Source organism: Palaemon carinicauda, chromosome 3 (assembly GCF_036898095.1).
Source record: "Palaemon carinicauda isolate YSFRI2023 chromosome 3, ASM3689809v2, whole genome shotgun sequence".
NCBI classification, from domain to species: domain Eukaryota; kingdom Metazoa; phylum Arthropoda; class Malacostraca; order Decapoda; family Palaemonidae; genus Palaemon; species Palaemon carinicauda.
Window position 1 is genome coordinate 118,619,843 of NC_090727.1, and position 21,505 is coordinate 118,641,347.

At 36.5% G+C, this 21,505-nt stretch overlaps 2 protein-coding genes across 2 annotated transcripts; both read right to left on the minus strand.

Moving 5' to 3' along the window:
* Positions 1–519: 519 nt before the first annotated feature.
* Positions 520–4,153, minus strand: LOC137637818 (uncharacterized). The gene is made up of 2 exons (XM_068369930.1): positions 3,556–4,153; positions 520–2,279 (listed from the first exon to the last, which is right to left on the minus strand). The coding sequence occupies exons 1-2, from the start codon at positions 3,835–3,837 to the stop codon at positions 771–773; spliced, it is 1,791 nt and encodes a 596-aa protein (XP_068226031.1). The 5' UTR covers positions 3,838–4,153; the 3' UTR covers positions 520–770.
* A 15,538-nt stretch (positions 4,154–19,691) lies between these two features.
* LOC137637819 (uncharacterized) lies at positions 19,692–21,287 on the minus strand. Its single transcript, XM_068369931.1, has 2 exons — positions 20,736–21,287; positions 19,692–20,442 (listed from the first exon to the last, which is right to left on the minus strand). Exons 1-2 carry the CDS (start codon positions 21,108–21,110, stop codon positions 19,747–19,749), a joined length of 1,071 nt encoding a protein of 356 aa, XP_068226032.1. The 5' UTR covers positions 21,111–21,287; the 3' UTR covers positions 19,692–19,746.
* Positions 21,288–21,505: the final 218 nt, after the last annotated feature.

Sequence of the window (21,505 nt, forward strand, 5' to 3'; positions counted from 1 at the left end):
TTGACTCATGGAGCTTGCAAATCTTCATCCCTTTGATAATAAAAATGATAATAATAGTGATTTGTAAGCTGTTTAAACTTTCTTATATAAGCTATTAGCAATGATATAATTATTGATAGTCTATAGTCATGATAATAGCATAGGGAATTTACTTAGTGCTTATGCTACTTACACAGAGTTTTTTTTATTTATTTTTTTTTTTAAATTAGGAAGATACATTTTGGGAAAATGAAAGCATCACAAGTTCGTGAATTTTTGTGTGTGTGTGTGTGTCTACTGTGGTTGTTGCTGATAGTCGAGACTTGCAATGATCCCACAACAGGAAATATAGCAACTAGAATAGTAATTGTTTGTATCTCTTTTTCGAGGTTGGAGAGAGTAAGAACGGCAGCTGTTCATCTGTTTTGTAATGATGACACTAGAGACATCCAGGTGTCGACGGACTGTGGAATATAACTGTACTTTATGCGTGTGATATTTTGACCAATAAAACTATTGATGGTTTTACTTTTTATTATGATTATATAAACAAAATAAACCGGATTCTGACTACCACTTGTAGTTATTTTGATTGTATATAAATATTTGTAATAGAAATATATTATTATGCAACTATATGAGGAATGTACCTAACACCCAAGGAAAAGGATTATTTTCTTCGGACATCCCCAGTTTCCTTCGTTTTCTTATGTCCAAAATTTTCACTGTATCTTTGGTCATTCTATTTAATGTGTGAGGTCACTTTTAGAGCACCCTCAAAGCTCCGAGCTTCATTGAGGCACTTGATCAAATCTGTTGTCGGACATCATAAATCTGTCCAATTCTTGCCTGGAGGAAGGAGGCATCTTTTCTCTGTATTGTTGATATATGGTGTGACAATTCAATCTCATTGATTCGAGATTGTGACACAGATCTGTGAGGTGAGTATTTATTGCTTTTTGTTTTTGTTCTTGACACATGAGCATCCTGTTGCTTTCTTCCTGTTTCTTGGCGTAATCTTTAGATCTTTCCTTAGCCAATTCTCTCTGGTACTGTTTCTTTGCCTCACTAGAAGGGAGATAGACACGAGGTTTTCGATGTTGATGAGGGAGACGTGTCCTTTGTAGAGATTTGCTCAAGTCCTGAGATTTCTGTTGAGGTAGGTTTGCCCCTTGAAGAGCTTCGTTAAAGCCTTGGGTGTTTTGCTGAAGGGGGAGTGTCGTTTGGAAAGACTGGGCGGCGTCTTGGCTTTTCTCCACATTTGAAGAATCTCCCAAAGAAGGGTCAAGTGATCTTCCCTCGAAGCGTATATACTTTTTCAGTAAATGGACTTCATTACTTGGAAATGCTCCATCATTACTTGGCGTGTCATTCAGGAGATCCGTGTTCTGTGGGGATGCTGAAGAGTCAACTTGGAAAGGCACTGCCTTTAGTATCAAGTAGCCACTTGGCGTTTTTGCCCTGAAATATTTCGGTTTTTGGTTGTTACTAAAATCTGAGCCATGTTTATCATGTTGGATTATACTTGTAGGGAGTGAGTGTTGAGAATTTTCCAAAGTGATTTCGGTTTCATTTTCTGTGCTATCAGAGGAGATGGCATTATTCGCTGCCTGGGGGATTCCATAGAATAGAGAACCATTAGGTGAATGCGGCGTGTCAAGTGTCAAGGTGCCATTTGAAGTATAAGTTGTCTCGGGAATAGGAGCATAGTTCTCAGAATAATTCATTCCTGATACCACATCACCTACTATTTCATAAGGCATCTCCGATGCCAGGACACTGTCCGCAGAATAAACGCTATTTTGATTGGAAGTATCATTTGGTGCGTAAGGCATTTGGTTCGTCAGAGTATCATCTGCTGAATGAGGAATCTCAAGTGCTAGGACACAGTTTTCTGCATATTGTGTATCAAATATCGGAGCCTCGCTAACTGCATAAGCATTTGCATTAGTAAGTGTGGGATCTTGAGCAGGGGTCGTGTGGTATTCAGTGGAACTAGTGTTTTTCGGGTGATCGAATTTCCATGGAATGTTATACTGGTGACTGGGTCCTCCCTCGCAAAGCCATTGGGTGGACCCGGACTGCAGATTATAAGCGTCTTCCATAACATACTGGGTTGGATGCGGCAGCTGAGAGTCTTGGGCGAGGGGTGTTTGTGTTTCTTGCAGGAAAGATTCCATTGGTTCTTGTGGATAATCGTCTTGAGAGTCTTGTAATAGGATTTCGCGTGAATCTTGTGTCTGGAAGTTCTGATACTCTTGTGCCTGAAGTGCTGCAGTTATGGTCTCCATGTCCCAGTTCTGAAAACACGATGGAGAAAAGGGATATAAAGTCTTTATTTTGTCTGGACTAGATTATTAATGAACACTTCTTATCAAGTGTACCTTAAAACAAACTGTACTTTACTAACTATTATTATACATTTGTTTGTGAGGAATAACTAAAGAATTAAGGTTGTTTTATGCTGTTGTGCAATCTAGTTTTTATATAGGTAAATTGGAAAATAATGAAAATACTTTTTAATTTTCATTGTTATATGTCTATTCTTTACTAAAACAATTCAGAAGACTCTCCTGGTTGACAGTGCATTTCAATGTTGTCAGGATGCCAGAAAACTTTAAATCAATTAATCAGTCAATATGTTCCAAAATGTTATAAATTGTTAATTTTAACAAGTAGCAAGACACTGATAATTTTTTTTAGAGATATTTCTGTAATAAAGCCATTAGGGAAAACCAATACTTTAAGGGGTAAGGTGGCAGCTTTTCAAATGGGAAAAGAAAAATGTTAAATTACACACGATGAAAACCTTTTTTATTACTTTTAACGGAATTTATATATATATATATATATATATATATATATATATATATATATATATATATATATATATATATATATATATGTGTGTGTGTGTGTGTGTGTGTGTTTGTGTGTGTGCGTGTGTGTCTGTGTCTGTGTCTGGTTTTTTGTTTGTACATTTAGTTAAAGAATGCATGCAATAATTACTTTAATTACCCCAAATCCAATCCAGTCTTGTCATGAATAGATTTATGACCAATTTATGTGAGATATTCGACAGTAGATACAAAATGCCTCATTTGTACTGTGTATGGTTAAATCAATACAAAGGCACAGTGGTATAGAAGATGGATTATTGTTAATGAGGACGAATGGTGGGGAAAGGGTGACGAGGGTTCGGGAGGAATCTGTTAAGGGGAGAAGAACGAGAGGGAGGTAGAGAATTAGATGGCGAGATATTACGAAGGATAATATGGAGAAAATGGAGGTTTGGTGGAAGAGAATGGTTTTGATAGAAGATATTGGAGAGGGCGCATCTGGCAACCATCAGAGGTAAGGGTATGGGATGTCCTTATGGGTATTTCTTATAGTTTTGCATAAAATGGTGCGAGAAATCAGGACAATTAAAATAGGATAAGAGCTAATTTCTTCAATTCATTTCATGAGTATGGAAATCTTTCTTGAGAGAGAGAGAGAGAGAGAGAGAGAGAGAGAGAGAGAGAGAGAGAGAGAGAGAGAGAGAGAGAGAGAAAATAACGATCAGCATATCCTTACAATGATTTCGTTGTCTCTAGAGAGCATGGTTTGTAACTGCTGTGTTTCTGCTTGCGGTTTCCCTTCCTCCCTCCACAAACTGTCCGCTATTAGATCTATGGGGAGGTGTGTGGTCCTCTCGAATTCATCCCGGACGTCCTCTGGGGAGAATCCTGAATAAATGTTTTGAAGGTCATTTTGCAGTTGCTGCATCTCGCTTCCCAGTGATTGCTGTTTACTGAAGCTCTCTTCTTCTCCTTTTTCCAATTGGCGATGCTGATATTGGCGAGTAGGGGACAGCATTGTGCTTTCGTTCACTTTTACTTGGTCGTGTACAAGTAGAGCAGCGTCTTTGGCTTATAGAATAGCAAATCGGTTTTTGCACGCTAAGGAAATAATTAGCCCAAAATATACCGTAGAATAATTTCGCATTTGAAGCCACGCCTACACTGAACTGTTCTAAGCGAGAACGGTGCTTCCACGTGCAAGTGATAACTTTGTGTGATACAGAAGGACCGATGAAGATGCATTATATACTAGAGAGCCGATAAACAAGATTTTGACTGGTGAGCGACATGATCGGTTTGGGTCAGGCGGGACGACTTCTCCCGTGCCAACGTTTCCGCAGAATTTCAGCAAACGTATCGCCTGGCGGCTGACGAAACCTCCTTTGCGTTCAGCAGTAGACCAAGTTCCGTTGGGATCAAGTATTGTAGACTTCCCTTATACGAATATCAATATACCTGGTGATGTGTTGTGGGCGGGGGTTCATATAGCCAATTGTAACGTTATTATCATTACCAGCTAAGCTACAACCCTAGTTTGAAACACAGGTTGCTATATGCCCAAGGGCTCCATCAGGGACAAATAGCCCAGTGAGGAAAGGAAGTTAGGAAATAAGTAAACTATATGATAAGTAATAAATAATTACAATAAAATATTTGAAGAACAGTAACAACATTAAAACAGATCTTTTATTTATTTACTATAGTAAGAAACTTATGTCATCTTGTTCAACATTAGAACATATGCTGCAAGTTTGAACTTTTGAAGTTTTGCCGATTCAACTACCTGATTAGGAAGATCATTCCACTCATTATCATGTTGTAGAGAGGTTCTTCGGAATTTATCACCAATCACCCAATTGTAAATGTTAATAAATAAGCACTCAAGTGTAAAGTAGTTGTTAATCAAGAATCTCAAATTGATGTTAGATTTACTTGAAATGTGGTATTCCTTCATTATGTATTGTAGAATACAATTTGTAGTAATCCTTCTTCAAAATCTTATCAGCTATTGAAGGCTTTCTCATAGAATGAGTGTTTGTTTGCTTTACTGAAAAAGGCTGACGACTTGAAAATGCACTTTCATGCTTTTTCTAAATTGTGATAAAGGAAAATTTTTCTATTTTAAGTACGATAAAAGTATGTAAAATATGTTGACTATTTAGAATATAATAACTTAAATAGTAATTATGTCAAAAATCTCGTTCGGGTTGTACACCCTTTTTTTTTCCTTCCACTGGAAGAAAAAAAAACTGAATGAAAACGAACGAAATGTGAGGAGTAAACGTTTTGAGCCTCCGGAAACGTTTTGACTTATGAGCATTCGAAAATTGTTATCTCGGACTCACTAGAGATTTATTTGATATCTATGTGTGTTCCGCGATAACAGATTTAAAAGTCGCTCATGAATGGGAGAAAGAGATCGAACAATGTCCTAGAGGCTGACCATCTGCAGCTCTACACATGATTAGCCCTCAAGGCCAGGCAATGGCTGCTAATGATTCAGCATGTCGAGCTATAGGCTCTCCCAACCCGACCCCGCTGCCCTTGCTTAGAAGGATGGTTTATGCCGCAGACTAATACTAGAAACCGTCGAGGTTGAGCGGGTCTCGAATCCCCGTCTAACTGATTACTAGGTAGAGATTTGTCCAAAAGGACCAGAAGTTCTCTCTCTCTCTCTCTCTCTCTCTCTCTCTCTCTCTCTCTCTCTCTCTCTCTCTCTCTCTCTCTCTCTCCTAAAACATAAGTGACCTAGTCGATTCCTGAGTGTCGGTCTGGCCGGAGAAAGGGATAATCATCCCCAACCAAGTAACCCTTCCATTGAAAGTGTCTACTGGACTCCTCCCAATATATATATATATATATATATATATATATATATATATATATATATATATATATATATATATATAGTATGTGAGTAATGTATATTTGCAGTGGATAATCGAGTCAAAAGATTCCATAGTATGAAATTATGTCATCAAGATTTGTAATATTTTTAAGCGTTCGCTGAGGTTGGACAAGGCTCCGCCCATTTCCTTAAAAACAGTAAGAAGGACAACCCTTTAGTTGTTTTGTCATGGTAACACCAGAGACCTCTGACGAAGGATTCCGCCTGTGTCGGCGGACCTTTGGATCTATGTGTACTTCAACTATCAGTTTTTGCGAAAGGTGATTGTACATCAGTTAGTTACTCTAGTGGGTGATTGCTGATGCTGTTAATTTTGATATAACAAAATTCTCATAATATCACAATTGACTGCATTGCATTAAGTTTTTCTCTGTTATTACACCACGCAACAATATCTCGCCTCTATATAGTCCTCCTTCAAAGCTTCATAAATATCCTTACACAGCTCTGGTATAATGATGGAAAAAAGATTTGAAATTTCGTATCAAATTTCGAGTTGCGTGTACGAGCAGCTGATTGCTAAAAATCGAAATGATGCCTCTAGATGTGGTTTTGATTGTATAGCTTGTCTCATATTGGTTATGGCTGCTTGGCATATCCGACACAGATGGTCCTGTGGTATCGCCGTCATTTATTGAAAATAGGTAATCAAAACACTTTGCTGTATAGATACCATCTATTCCACGTTCCGACTTTGACATTTTTATTTCCCTAATTTCCCTACGATATTGGTTTCTGAGATTGTCTATTTTTTCACATCACTTGTCAAAACTTGGAAGCTTTTACTAGTAATCTAATCGGTTATCTTTTCTAGGGCTTCAGCACGTGTTTCTATTCCTATAAGAAACACTAATTACTTTCAGCAAACATTCATGTTCGTGCAATCATTCAATTAATTCAATAATGTTATCCCGAGACCAATACGTGTTTGAGTAAGATATGATGTACGGTAATAAATCTGAGATGAAATAAAAAACGGTCTTAAGTCAGTCACGTTAGAAACAGACAACACTGATTCTGTGTCTGGCAGCATCGTCGTTTCATATTCAGTCAGCACAAAGACAGGACTGTGTGTGCCGCCCTCTTTAACAGCAAACACAGACAATTCATGGTTTTGTAGGCTTAAATTACCATTTACAGGCATTGTCATTGTGTCTTCGGACATAGTTCGACCTTGTGGACACGGCAAAATAATACAGGTGGGGATGGACCATTAATTAAAAATCGCTGGCACTTTGAGGAGGTAATAGTTTTGCAGTAGCCATACCCTGTGAGGCAAAGGGACCAGTTAAAGAACAGAAGATTTTGAGTAGGAGAAAAAGTGTGATCTAAACTAAGTCTTAGTCTAAATTAAGTAGTTCATTAAATAAACTATTTAAGTTAAGAAAAATACTTCAAAAGGTTTTTTAATGATTTCAATTCAAAATTATATTACCAGAATATAATTTTCCTGATATCCGATGTGCTTTGTAACATAAATGAGATTTTTTGTTTGTACTATTGCGGACAATAATTTCTTTCCACTCCCGATAATAAGGCAACACTGCTATTGCTCCTTTTCTTGATTGTGGTAAAACCACTCCCCCCACGAAAACTACAAAATATAGTCCATGTGCCAGACCCAAGACCTACAGAAAGAGCAGGTCTGTTCATGCGCAGCTTAAAAGAGCAGGGCTGACTTCATTTTCTTACCCGAGTTTCGCTATATCCGTTCTTTTTAAGAGTTTTACGAAGATCTAAGTATTTGATTAATATTTTCTCTAATTGAGGGTTGTTGTATACACATCACATATGTTTTAACATAATTTTATCAAAAATGATTATACCCAAGTATAAAAAAACAAATATGCTCGTAAAGTATTAAATCTTATTCAATCTACTGTAGATAGTTACTGGTATACATAAAAAAGGAATGTTGAAAAAAAAAAGAACAAACAATGCACAAAGTTACACCTGTGTTCAATACAATACATCAGTCATTTTGTTATCTTACTCATTTTACGCTTTTCCATCCTCCCCATAGCCATATTTTGATTTAATATACGGATTCTGAAAAATGTTCGACATCTTACAAAAGAAAAAAGTTATGGCATTTTGAGGAAGTGATACTACATTTGCAATATCGGCAAACATGACTGATTCCAAATTTTCCAAATACTGCCCTACAGTCAATCTTCCATTTATCTCGGTTAATATCCGTCAATCTGTTCAAATTTACCCAAGCTCACATGTTCAGCATCACCTGACCACTTCCTGTCCCTTCATACATATTCTTAGTGTTGTTATTTGTGAAGCTTCCTGTGGCTGGCAAAGTGAAACATTTTGTCCTCACTGCTTATGAAGCGTAATCTTCATTGACCCATTTCTCATGAAACTGTAACCTTCTCAATGTGTGATGCTCCTGTAATTAGTCTTTGATGTCAGGAATGCTACCATTTCGCCTGCACAGGTGCATGAACAAGTAAGGAAAATGAAGCCTGACAAAGCATGCGAACCAGACGAGCTCTCCCAAGGTTTATTAACTCTACTCCCAGCACAATGGATTCTTGCAATTACAACATTATTTAACATTGTCTTTTCTGGTTTGTATCCTAGTGCATGAACGAGGGCAAAAATATTTACCATTTTTAAGAAGGGAAATAGGCGAGACCCAAATAATTATAGAGATATCCTTGTAATAAATTGTATAGCAAAATTATACGATATTGTGTTATGTGATCGGCTAGAAAAAATGGTTCAAACCTTTCAGGGAGCAGACAGGTGAACAAAAAAGCCATGGTTGTCTTGAACACATCGTTACTCTACTCCTTCTTACCGATACTGCTAAGAGGAAGAAACTTAAACTTTTTGCAACGTTTATTGATTTTTCTGAAGCTTACACTTTAATACCTGGACAACAATTGTTTGCAGTACTAAAGAAGCTTTGTTGTGGTATGATGATGTTGGCAGCAATAATAGCAATGTATAGAGTGACAGAGAGTGCTATGAGTGCTGCAGTTATGACTGTTACAATAGGTGTCAGGCAAGGTTCTCTAACCTCATGTCTCCTATTTGTATTGTTTGTTAAGGAGCTGATAGCGGTGATGAAAAAGAATTGTCAACCAGGTAGGAGTCCTGCAGTGGTTACACATCCCTGTTATGATGGAAGATACGGTGTTGCTTACAACCAATAGGGACAGTATGATTAGGAAACTATAAATTGCATATCACTACTGTTAAGGGCACAGTATGATAATGAACAGTAGTAAAACCAATTTTTTTTTGTAATAAATGGTGGAGAGGGGGACACGGATCCGATCCGGGTGAGGATCCGGGTGAAATATTGCGTCATGTTAGAGAGAGAATGTTCAGTGACATATGCTTTCGTAACTTTGCGATGCCCGGCGAGAGGATTTCATCTTTTTTTTTTTTTATTTCGGGGACAATAGGTAGGCGGAGCTAACTGGGAGAGTCATCTCACGGGTGCGTTAATGTGCATCTGAGAGTTGCCTGAAACCCCCCTTGATTCGCCTCTTGACATTTTTATCTAGTTGGAAACTCTGACGCCCTTAAGCAGAGGCTACGCTTCGCAAATAATTTGGAACCTTCTGGAATTAGTCAGGTGTCATATATAAAGATGGCCAACCTTACTGTTAGATCGAGTTGAAAATCGCAACCTGAAATAGCCTTCTTCCCCTCTCCTTCTCTTTCCCGCAATTAATCCAATGGATTTGTCGAAAGTGTTTAATGTGTCAGTGTGTCCTCTCCTAAGTGAATCTGTGCCCCAAAGCAAATCATGTGTTACGCAATACTAAAAGGTGATTTTTTAATTCATTGTATTAGGGTGAGTATTGGCATTGTATAAAATTTTTGTAAACGACCCTGTAGGGAAGATAGATTTTGTTACGTGATCAGGTTATGTATTATTCATTAAGTGTCAAACTTTAATATTGCATTATTCAGAATTACTTCAAGCATTTTTTAATTTTCATTGCATTATTTCTTTTCTTTGGCCAAGTTTTACAAAGATATAATAGCTCAAGTCAATTTCTTATATAATTTCAGATCGTAACATTTTGTCATATTCTAAGTTTTGTTCACTTAATTATTTTCCAGTGAATTATTTTATGTAAATTCTTTCAAAAAAGTGTTGTAATTTATATAGAATATATTTATTTTTGTAAAGAGTGTGTTATTCCAATCATCATTATTTGAGACTCAGATTCTGCTCGATTCTTGTTAAGAACCACAGTGAGTAAAATAAGTGTTAATAATACCGTACCTGAGAGTAATTACCCAGTTTGGTTTTGAGTGTTCTTAAGAGACCTTTGGATATTCAGTTTTTTATATATTGCTGTCTGCGAATTATTTAACAGTCTCGGAATTCTTGTATTAATGTTTTAAAGTGTAATAGTTTTGATTTAAAAGCAAACAAGGTAATTTGGAATTCGAGAGGTTGATTAACTAGCCAGTCGTAGTATACATAATATTATATGTTTGGTTCCCAGTCACGAGCCATAGTATAGTAAATTTTTAATGCCCTGACTTCAGGAGTCATATCATGTAATATATTTTGGTGCCCAGAACCAGGAACCATCAATATAATAGTATGATATATTTTGGGTGCTCAGACCCGGGAATCATATCATATAATATATATGTATATATATATATATATATATATATATATATATATATATATATATATGTATGTATGTATGTATGTATGCATGTATGTATATATATGTATGTATGTATATATATATATATATATGCATATGTGTATATGTATATATATACACTATATAATATACATACATTTATATATATATATATATATATATATATATATATATATATATATATATATATCTCTCTCTCTCTCTCTCTCTCTCTCTCTCTCTCTCTCTCTCTCTCTCTCTCTCTCTCTCTCTCTGTCTTACTACTGCCTGCTTAGATAAATGGGAGCAAGGATCACGGTTGGAAGGTATTTGCATTCAAAGCTTTAAGTGAGATTATCAGATGATCTCGGCCATCCTGATTAGGGTTTGGACCTTTTATGACAGAACTATTCTCAAGGGTTGGGTCATCAGAACCTGGGCTATCCAATCCTTCAGTTAGGACTCTTGGCTTCTGGCCGGAAGCCTATCATTACAGATATGGGGAGGATAATTTCATATTTTCTTTGTCTCGGTACTAACAGGCAGGTTTAGCTTACTCCTGTGCTTCTATATCTGTTTTGGTGCTATCCCTTTGGTAGGGTATAGACTGGACTATTTTGGACGTATTCTCTCACTGTGCAGATGGTGGAGAAGGAAAATTTCCTCACCAACGCATGCTACTTTAATAGTATTCTCATGCAGATAAACCTAACAAGAAGCCAACCAACAATGAATAAACTAATGGATTCGTTGAATAATGACCTTCCATCCCCTGGGTGTGCTGACTTTCCCGGCACTGTTGACGACCTCTGCTAATGTAATTGAGGAAAATTCTGTTGATGACTTAGAAACTAAAAAGGATCCCTCTACTGATGTTCCAATACTAAGTAATTTGGGTAGCACAAGGAAACGACAAATCCTTCATGTTACCCAAATTCCATTAAAAAACAAATTATAAGCTATATAAAGCATTTGAGAGCTATGGATTGATAAAAGAAATAAGGATGAAACTTGAAGATGAAAAATGGGATTCATGACGAAGTATGTAATGTAATATGTAACATTAATTATATTAAAATCAATAACACCAATGTTATGGGTGTTCTTTTTGCTAAGGTACCAAGCCGAGTGGTTTAAAAATTTGTTGATTTAGTTATGCTTTCCCAGATAAAGCCAGAACCACAAACATGGCATGTTGCTGAACCAAAGTGGGTTACAAGGAATTATTTCAAAATATGTAAAATAATTTTTAAAAAGTAGGAACCATTGCATATGGAGATATGTCGCATTTTGGAAAAAAAATAATTACCTCATCCATGCCAAATCATGAGCATAGTCTGTAATACTGTCTGACCCAAAAATAAGTAGTAATATTACGTTAGATGTCAACTCCCACATAATTTTTAGCTATGGGGGGGGGGGGGGGGGAGTAGCATTGACACAAGACCTGTATGAATTTACAGAAGAGTAGATACTGGCCATGTTTCATTAAGAGTGAAAATTGGATGAAATTCCTGGAACATTAGTCATTATCCTTATTTTCCAGGATGCTGATGTACCTTTCCACATTGTTGTTGAAAATGGAAGGATTAAAGTTCGACCTTTCAAATTTGGATACTCTTCTAAAGTTTGGAGGGGGGAGGAAAAAAAAAAGGAAAACGTGTACCCTTGGTTCCAAATCTTACCATAGAGAGGATACACTTGAGGCCAGGTGTTTAAACTGCAACTGAAATCATTAATCCAATCCACTGATAGGAGCTACGAGCTATATACGTTGGAAGAAGCTGCTCTCAAATCCAGTGTAGAATACAGAGTTTTGGACATGCTAAAAGACTACTGAATAAATCAAGCAACTATGAAAAGGCATTAAAATCAATAGGAAATTTAGCACAAGAGACATCAAACCCACCTAGTACTGCCAATAGTTCTTTGAAAAGAAATACATCATCTAATGATAAAATGCTACAGGACAAGGTAAGCATGTTGCCTTCTGAGACTTGCCACAGTTTATTAACATTGGACATTGCCCATCTATGTTTATCCTTCGTCCCCCGTTACAGACATTAATTCAAACCTCTCTCAGGTTGTGTCCTTGCCTGATTTGGTGGAGGTTCCACTTAAAATTTAGTTACCAGTTGTATCTGTACTGGGGAAGGTGCAAAAATTGTTAGCAAACCACCTATTAATCGAAAAAGAGATAGACCTCCATCTCTCCCCCTCCCATAAGAAGCATTAAAGTTATAATTTGAAAAGAATATGATGTTTTGTCTGTTGATGTGTCTGATGAACGGGAAGTCACCATAAATGAATAAAAAATTTAAGTTGAGGTCCACAATCTCCCTCAACACTTAGATTAAAGGAAAGGAAGAAAAAGGCAAATGTTAGATTAAAAATTGCCATCGGAAAAACTTCATCCAAGATGTCTTCCAGAAAATAAACCATAGTTTTTTCCTCCATTTTGAAATGGAATTTTCAAGGTTTAAGGTCCAAATATGAAGAACTTAAGTTCCTCAATCATGAGCACTCTCCTATGATTGTATGTGTACAGGAGAGCAAGCTCGATGCTAATACTCCTTGTTCTCGAGAGTATGTTAGCGATAGGACACCACATGAAATCTTATATACGTTCGTTGAGATGTTCTCCAAATATCGTTGTCTATCCATACCCATCGGCAGGCAGAGGTTGTACAAATTGATATAGGGAGAAAATACACAATTTGCTCTCTCTACATGCTTCCAAATGACAACATCTCTTATAATATATTTAGTAAAGGGGATTCAACAACTTCCTCAATCTTTTCTCTTAATGGGAGATTTGAATGGTAGATATCCTTTATGGGGAAACGTTTTAGGAAACACAAAGGGCAACATTGTATCATCAATTCTGGAAAAAGAAGATGTGGGACTCTGTAATGTTGGAGAGCCCCCACACTTTCATGTTCAGACGGGCACATTGTCATGCATTGACCTTTCAATTGCTAGCTCTAACTGCCTTCTTGAATTTGATTCGAGAATGTAAGATGATTGGCATACTAGTAATCATGCAACAGTTATTATAAAAATCAAAATAATCCACCCTTACAGAGATCGATACAATGGAACCTTGACAAGGCAGACTAGGATAGATTTTAAGAGCTAAGCAAAATTGAAGTGAATTCAGAACAGATTAAAAGTGTTGATGATGCCATAGATTTTCTGAATCATGTCAATTTTATTCTCAAAAGCACAGGGTTATTCAAATAGCTACCAGTCCCCTGGTAGTCTACAGAACTAATGGTCTTGGACAGAGTCACAAGAAAATCTTTGACTTGATTGTATAGCTGCTGTACATAGGAAAATTTGATTATATACAAGAAATGTAAACGACAGTTCTGTTGTGCAAGAAACTAGGCATCAGTCTTGGATATCATTTGTTTCCTCAGTCAACAGTAGGACACCACCATCTTCTGTACGGAGGAAAGTAAAAAAGATATCAGGCAAATTTTCCCCAACCGACCACCAGTGTTGAAGGCAAATGGTTACTATATGACTGGAGCAACTGAGGTTAGCAATAATTTGGCCAAACATATCTCCAATGTACCTTACAAGTGTGAAACAGCTTCTGTCTCCAATGTATCTTACAAGTGTGAAACAGCTTCTGTCTCCAATGTATCTTACAAGTGTGAAACAGCTTCTGTTGTCTAATTGTAATATGCTGGGTTGTTGTAACATATTGCTATTATTATATATGTTTAGAATGTATCAAGAATTATCAAAAATTGATTATCAAAAAAAAAAAAAAACTTGTCTCTGACTTTTGCATCAATTGGAATCTCGCATTTCTCTGGATGATATCGTGCACTCAGGATGATCCGTTCGCTATATATTAGTGAATTGATTAATATGATCAACATTATTATTATTATTATTATTATTATTATTATTATTATTATTATCATCATCATTATTCTTAATATTATTATTATTATTATTACTAGCTAAGCTAAAACCCTAGTTGGGAAAGCAGCATGCTATAAGCCCAAGGGCCCCAGCAGGGAAAATAGTCCAGTGAGGAAAGATAAGAAAATAAACAAACTACAAGAGAAGTAATGAACATATAAATGAGTTATTTAAAGAACAGTAAGAACATTGAAAAAAATCTTTCAAATATAAATTATAAAAACTTCAAAACACAACAAGAAGAAAAGAAATAAGATAGAATAGTGTGCCCGAGTGTACTCGGAAGTAAGAGAACTCTACCCCAAGCCAGTGGAAGGCAGAGGCTATGACACTACCCAAAACTAGAGAACAATGATTTAATTTCCGGGTGTCCTTCTCCTAGAAGAGTTTCTTACCACAAACACGGATGCAGTGCAGTACTGTCTGGAATTACATTTGCTAGAGATTTGAAAGAATTTAATCTGTGAACATGATCTCTACCAAGATGTCCTGATAGGATATGTCATTGAATATAGATATCGTCATAGTTAGTAACTTCAATCTCGTGAAGGTCTTCTTGGAATGTTTCACTAGTTGCAGTTGAATTAGATTGGATATTGTCTGAATGGAAAAGTGGTGGTGGATAAAACACGCCTCCATTGAAGTCATCTCTTTTAAAGGTGACAGAAATATAGGGGCTTATATTATGCGACATTGTTATTTTTGCAGGAAACAGATTTTGGTATCGCTGATTATGCAAGTTAGATGAGAAGTTTTGCTTAGTAATCACTTCTTATCTTGGTTTAAAAGCACAGATCATGAGGATCAACTTAAAACTCTTAGTAGGAAGTGTGCCTATGGACGTACACTTTGCAGTGCCACCTTGACATTTGCACAGATTTTGTCCTCTGGATGCCTTGTGGCAAGGTGTGCTATTTCAGGGGTACGCAGTAGAGCGTAAAGAATTGTTTGCACCCTGTTGGCACATTACACATTTATAAGTTGCATACTGTCTATGTAATGCATGTGCAAAAATGCGCTTCATTGGTATACTGTATATTGACACACAATGGCGCAACATGCATAGTTCCCACTTTTTTTTTTTTTTTTACCTCATAGCCCCAACTTAGGGCATGTTTGAAGTCGCCATGGCAGTTTTAGGTCACATATTTTCCTACTTGTCAATATGATTTATATAAATAAAATTATATATATATATATATATATATATATATATATATATTATATATATATATATATATATATATATATATATATATATATATATATATACAGTATATAGTGATATTTCCCAGCTAGCTTCATTTCTCTGTTTGTTTTTGATGATGCAGCTTGCTGAATACAGGAGACCCTGTTACATAACAGAGAAGGTGTTTATATCTGGCAGCTTCAGGACTATTACTTTTTGAAGAGCAGGATAAAATCCATTAAGACCAAGAGGAAAAGCACAAAACAGAAAAAGATACAATCCCAATTAGAACAAGAAAAGGAAGGGCAGTGTGGGTTAGGGAATGGTTGACCAGAGACAGAAGTCTGGACATTATGTTATGATCAGCTGTTGACAGAACCCCACAAGAAAGATCCCAGAGGCTGCAAGAATTACGCCTGACCTCTTCCAATATGTGATGAAGAAGTTAACTCCTCACCTTTAGAAACAGACCACATTTATAAGAGAACTGCATGATGCTGGAATCAAGCTGGCTGACACTTTCTGCTTCCCAGCCACTGGAAATTCCTATCCAAGTCAACAGTACAGCTTTAAAGCAAAATCAAGTACTACTTTAAGTTCATACAAGAGGTGTGTAAAGCCTTCATTGAGGTTTACAAGCTCCAGATGGAATTACCACAAATGCCTGGGGGCCCTGGATGGGAAGCATGTTGGTATGAAGAAACCACTAAAAGTAGGCTTCTTGTATTATAATTACAAGGGGTCCCTCAGCATTGTACTCGTGGTATTTCATTTTAATTCTCACCTCTCTGACAGCTTCACTGAGTTCACTTTGAGTGATGAAAGGAGCAGCCATACTGGAAATACTGGCAGTGATAGATTTGGTAGATAGTGATTGATTGTTTGATTTTAGGTTTTCCGGCATCCTGACATTTAAGGTCATTGATGCCAATATCGTTAATTACTTTATTGTGAATAAAAAAAAATAAAAGAATATTCGTAAAAGCAAAGATGTCTTTTTAAAAGTTAAATATCTTTCAGAAGACCAGCTTTTGAAACGAAGCTAAAAATACCACTATCATGGCGAGGTGTGCTATTTCGAGCCTCAGACATGTATCTATTTCTCTCACTACTATATGTAGGACATTCGGTTAACAAATGCCTCACTGTCAATGGCACCAAACATTCGTCACAATATGGTTGGTGGTCATCATCCAGCTCTTCCTCGTTAGTCCCAATTACTGTCTATATGGACCCCTTAACATTAAACTAAATAAAAAAAGAGAATAGGAAATGAGACTGATAAAGTACAAATGTAGAACAAATTGAAACTATTTCGGATGCAATAGAAATACACAGATTAATAGGGATATCTGCAAATCAAAATTTTAATTCAAAGATGAAGTTTATATGTTATATAGTAGATTATAATACTGACTTCCTTTTAGGGTTTGTGTTCCCACGAACAATATGCTGGGCTAGGAAACTCTAGGTTTCCTGATCTCCTGGTCATTTACACTCAGGGTGCCCTGTACCATTATCTTTTCCTTCTTCACTATTTTACCCACTCTGGTTCTCATTTTCTCCCAGGACTTCTTTTACTGAGCACCTGGAAAATAGGTGTAAGAAAATTTTTAAATACAGTAAAATGATCATTTTGTGAAGTAAATTCAGTGACATTATCACAACAGTTCAGACAATAAATCATCATGATTCATTCAGAAATTCAATCAGCGGTGAAAAAAATGGAAAAATGCATAAGAGAGTGGGGAGGTTCCTGTTATTCTTCAACCTTTATCCATAACTGGGATTTGGCAATCCAAATGAACTAGTCCTATCTCGTTGTCATACAACTGTGGGTAGTCTTTGATGTATTCTGCTAATTTTCTGGCACCCTCATCTGTCCTCTTATAAGTAAAAATTTCTCTTAGATACTTTTGATTCTTTTCTTTTGTTTTTCTGTGGCATCCTCTTTAATTGACAGTTTTATTTGAGTCTTTGAAATAACTTTGTCGCATCTTTGGAACAACATCCACACATAAGGAATGGAGGAGCTAGATCCCTAGCCCTATCTGAAATTTGTTGTGCCCTGTTGATAACGTCTCTACTTGGTGATCGCCAGATGGGGGTTCGAGTCCCACTGAAACTTGTTAGTTTCATACCATCTATGTGAACTAAGAATGGGGGTTTGGGGAAGACTATAGGTCTATCCGGTGAGTAATCAGCAGCCATTACCTGGTCCTAGCTTGGGTGGAGAGGGGGGTGATCATATGATGTATGGATAGTCTCTAGGGTATTGTCCTGCTTGCCTTTGCCAATGAATGGCCTTTAAACTTCTGTCCTGTCCTCTTCCTGTCTTTTCTTAACTGATCTTCCCCTTCCTTTGCTGGCTTTCTTCTTGAGAGGCAAAACAACCCGTTGAATATTCCAATATAGGAAGCCACAGCAATTTTGAATAAGTAACCTGCTCGCTGACAAGTTTTAGTAAAGCGAGGAGTGACGATATGCATCAGTTGGACATACCATGATCTTGTGAACAGCTTGTGTCAATACCCTAACAACTGCTCGACCATGAGTTTGAATGTATGAAGGCAGTGCAAACTGGTGTGTCCACAACGCGCACAGGATATGTTAGCTAGTATAAGTATATTCGCGTGGCATGCATTGACACACACCATCAGCAGTGTTTGTACCGAGTTTGCACGAGTGCTCACATTTGATTCACAGAAGTGGCACGCACATAACCCGAATATTTATGCATGCCAAATTTTTCAACATTTCAAAATTCTCTGTACAACATGGCAAGCACTCCCACTCTCTTCACAAAATCCTCACGCTCGTCCTCTGATAGTGTGCGCCATTGCGGGAATGCAAGTCATTTAAGTGTCAGGTAATGAATGACTTTTCATATATGGACCTTTTAATCTTAATTGTCTTTTATTTGTCAATATCTTCATGTTCTTGAAACTAACTTCTTTGCTAGTAACATTCGACCATTCTTTCGTCGCCATTTTTTTCATATTTCTGAGATGTACAGTTGTACCACTTTTATAGAATTCTTTCTCTCATATATATATATATATATATATATATGTATATATAATATACATATATATATGTATATATAATATACATATATATATATATGTATATATAATATATACATATATATATATATATATATATATATATATATATATATGTATATATTTATAATATATATATAGATAGATAGATATAGTATATATATATATATATATATATGTGTGTGTGTGTGTATAGATATGTATATATATACATATATATATATATATATATACATATATATATATATATATATGTGTGTGTATATATATATATATATATATATATATATATGTGTGTGTATGTATATATATATATGTGTGTGTATATATATATATATATATATATATATATATGTGTGTGTGTGTGTGTGTATGTATATATATGTATATATATATGTGTGTGTATATATATATATATATATATATATATATATATATATATACATATATATAAATAATGTGTGTGTACAAATTTTGAAAAATTTAAAATTTTTATATGCCAATTATCAGTGGACGGTTGAACCACGAAACATTGACATACATAAAAACTTACGAGTTTCATTTTCCCCACAAAACAGTGGCAGCCACCGTCCGGTGAAAAGTGGTCCGTGGCCTGGTGCCCTCACTGTTGTAACTGTGAATCGATGGATAAACCTCTAAGCAGAAAAAATCCATGATATTAACATTAATCCCTTCGTATATACTAACACATTAGGCTCGTTACAATAGCTTTGACAACTCTCCCCTACCATTGTCTATCACATACACAACTTTTACTTTTTATCTTTCATGGACACTTTTCTTCTTAGATATTGAGGCCCTGCCATTCAAATATACTAATACCATTTAACCAATCCAGCTCTCATTCTAGTTGGCCTCCTCCGTTGTGCTAAAATGTCACATTATTTTCTGTATTTCATGTATTTTTCGAATGATGGTAAAATTGAATTGATATTGGAGTAAGGTTTTTTTCAAGAAGTGTATGAATAATGATGAACACATTTTGGTTACGGTCCCATTTTATTAAATGTTATAAAAATAGATAAGATATTTTTTGAAAGTAATACTGTATATTAAAACATTCATATAATAAGAATTACAACTCATAATACAAATGATTCCCTGAAATAGATTTTGATGTAGATATGAGCATGCATTATGTGCTTTATTCTTCATTTTCTCATCATTGAGAAAAATCAGTATTGCTTTGTCCGGAGAGAAAATTGCATTGGCTGCAGTCCCTTTGGATCTGCGCTTTCACGCTGAGCCCCTTTCGATACTCCTGCAACAGCTGTAGGTACTTCTGCTGTAGCAACTGTTTTCTTTTCTCTTCTGTTTGTAAATTAGCTGCTGCTGTTAATCTCTCATTTTTTTTCCTAGCATTATGTTCCTTAGCTCTGGTGTTCGCCAGCTGTCTAATGTGTTTGATTTTATCTTCTCCTTCAGGGAGGAACACTCGACAATTTCTGTGTTGCCCTGGACGTCTGTGAGGGTTTTCAGGCGAGGAGTCTTGTGGCGAAGTCATGTTTTTACAGTTGTGGTCTCTGTCTCCTAAATCGAGGGAATTAAAGACATTATAATGGCCATAGCCTGATGAGTAGTTGTCATTTGCTGCCCAGGGATCAATAAATACGGTCACGTCTGGGACACTGTATCCGTTATAAATGTTTGCCGGCATCTCGGGCATGGGTATTTTTGTATCAACATTTCCGGTGCATTGTAGAGGCAGTATCGTCGTAGGCCGCACAGATAAATTGTTTGTCAGATTTCCCATTGATAAGTTAGCAGAAGGGGAAAAGTCATCTGTATGGTTGTACATGTCGCTATAAGTAGTGGTGGTGTGACATTGAAGTTCTTGCTGGGAATCCATTGCCAATATCTGAAACAGTTTTGAGAATGTGTGACTTTGCGTGGAATTATAAGTAAAGAATGCTGAATGGAGAAATTGTTAATAGTTAAGGATGTTGAATAATGAAAGGGGATCTTTAATGTTATAAGAAGAACTGCTATTCGATGGAAATGGGGATCGTTGTTATGAGTGATTTATGTTTTTAACAGAATGTTAGCCATATGATTTTTTTCAGCATTAGATATTCTTACATTGAAAAGAATTCACAAGAAGGTTCAAGGGGTGTACCCTTACTACGTCTAGGAAGTGCGAAGTAAACTCACCACGTCTTGTGCGTATGCATATCCCGTCGATGAATTGGGAGTTGCTGCTTCACATGAGTTTTCTGCTGGCGAAGGAGCACTGCAACAGGACTCATCGGTTTCTGAAGCGTCTGGCCACAAACTCTGAATCAGAGAGTCGAGAGAGTTAGAGTCAGAGTCGAATCCAGTCGCTTCCATGATGTCTTGGAAGGACAAGTTACTGCAAAATGAATTCAAATCACTTGAAAGAGCATTTGGTTGTTGGAGGCCACTTGGAGTGAGAGGTGGGTCGTTTTGTAGAGGTAAAAGAAACGAAGACTCTTCCGTGTGTAGAGTTGCACAGTCTGATCCAAAGAGGTATTGCCCAGATTCTGTCTGGTGTTGATAATGGAACATCTCGGTATAGTTGTGTCCAATGTGTGTGTGCTCTTTTTGTAAAATAATTCTTTCGATATCTTTAGTCACCGTTCCTATGGGAGCGTGACACCAAGTGATACAGGATTCGCTGATGAAAGGTTTTTATCTGTCGAGGAAGCAACTCGCTTTCGTTTCCTCCCCATGGATAATCGTAAGGTTAGTCGAATTGTGGTACGAATGTAGAACTAAAACTTCCTGTCCTTGAAGGAAAACGGGTGAACGTTCCCTCTGCAATGCTCGCTTACGTCTTATCGCTTTGTATGGCACTCGGGGTATCTCGCCAAATTCCTGTCTTGGTGTTAATTTTTTTTTTCACTCGAAGATACATCATTCTATGAAGCGGATATTGTATTTTAGTTTTTGTGCATGTGGCC

Coding starts and splice junctions, on each gene's coding strand:
- LOC137637818 (XM_068369930.1), bottom strand. CDS start 3,837: ATGCTGTCCCCTACTCGCCAATATCAGCATCGCCAATTGGAAAAAGGA. Junction 2,280..3,555: donor CTAGAGACAACGAAATCATT/GTAAGGATATGC, acceptor TCGTGTTTTCAG/AACTGGGACATGGAGACCAT.
- LOC137637819 (XM_068369931.1), bottom strand. CDS start 21,110: ATGTTCCATTATCAACACCAGACAGAATCTGGGCAATACCTCTTTGGA. Junction 20,443..20,735: donor ATGCATACGCACAAGACGTG/GTGAGTTTACTT, acceptor AAACTGTTTCAG/ATATTGGCAATGGATTCCCA.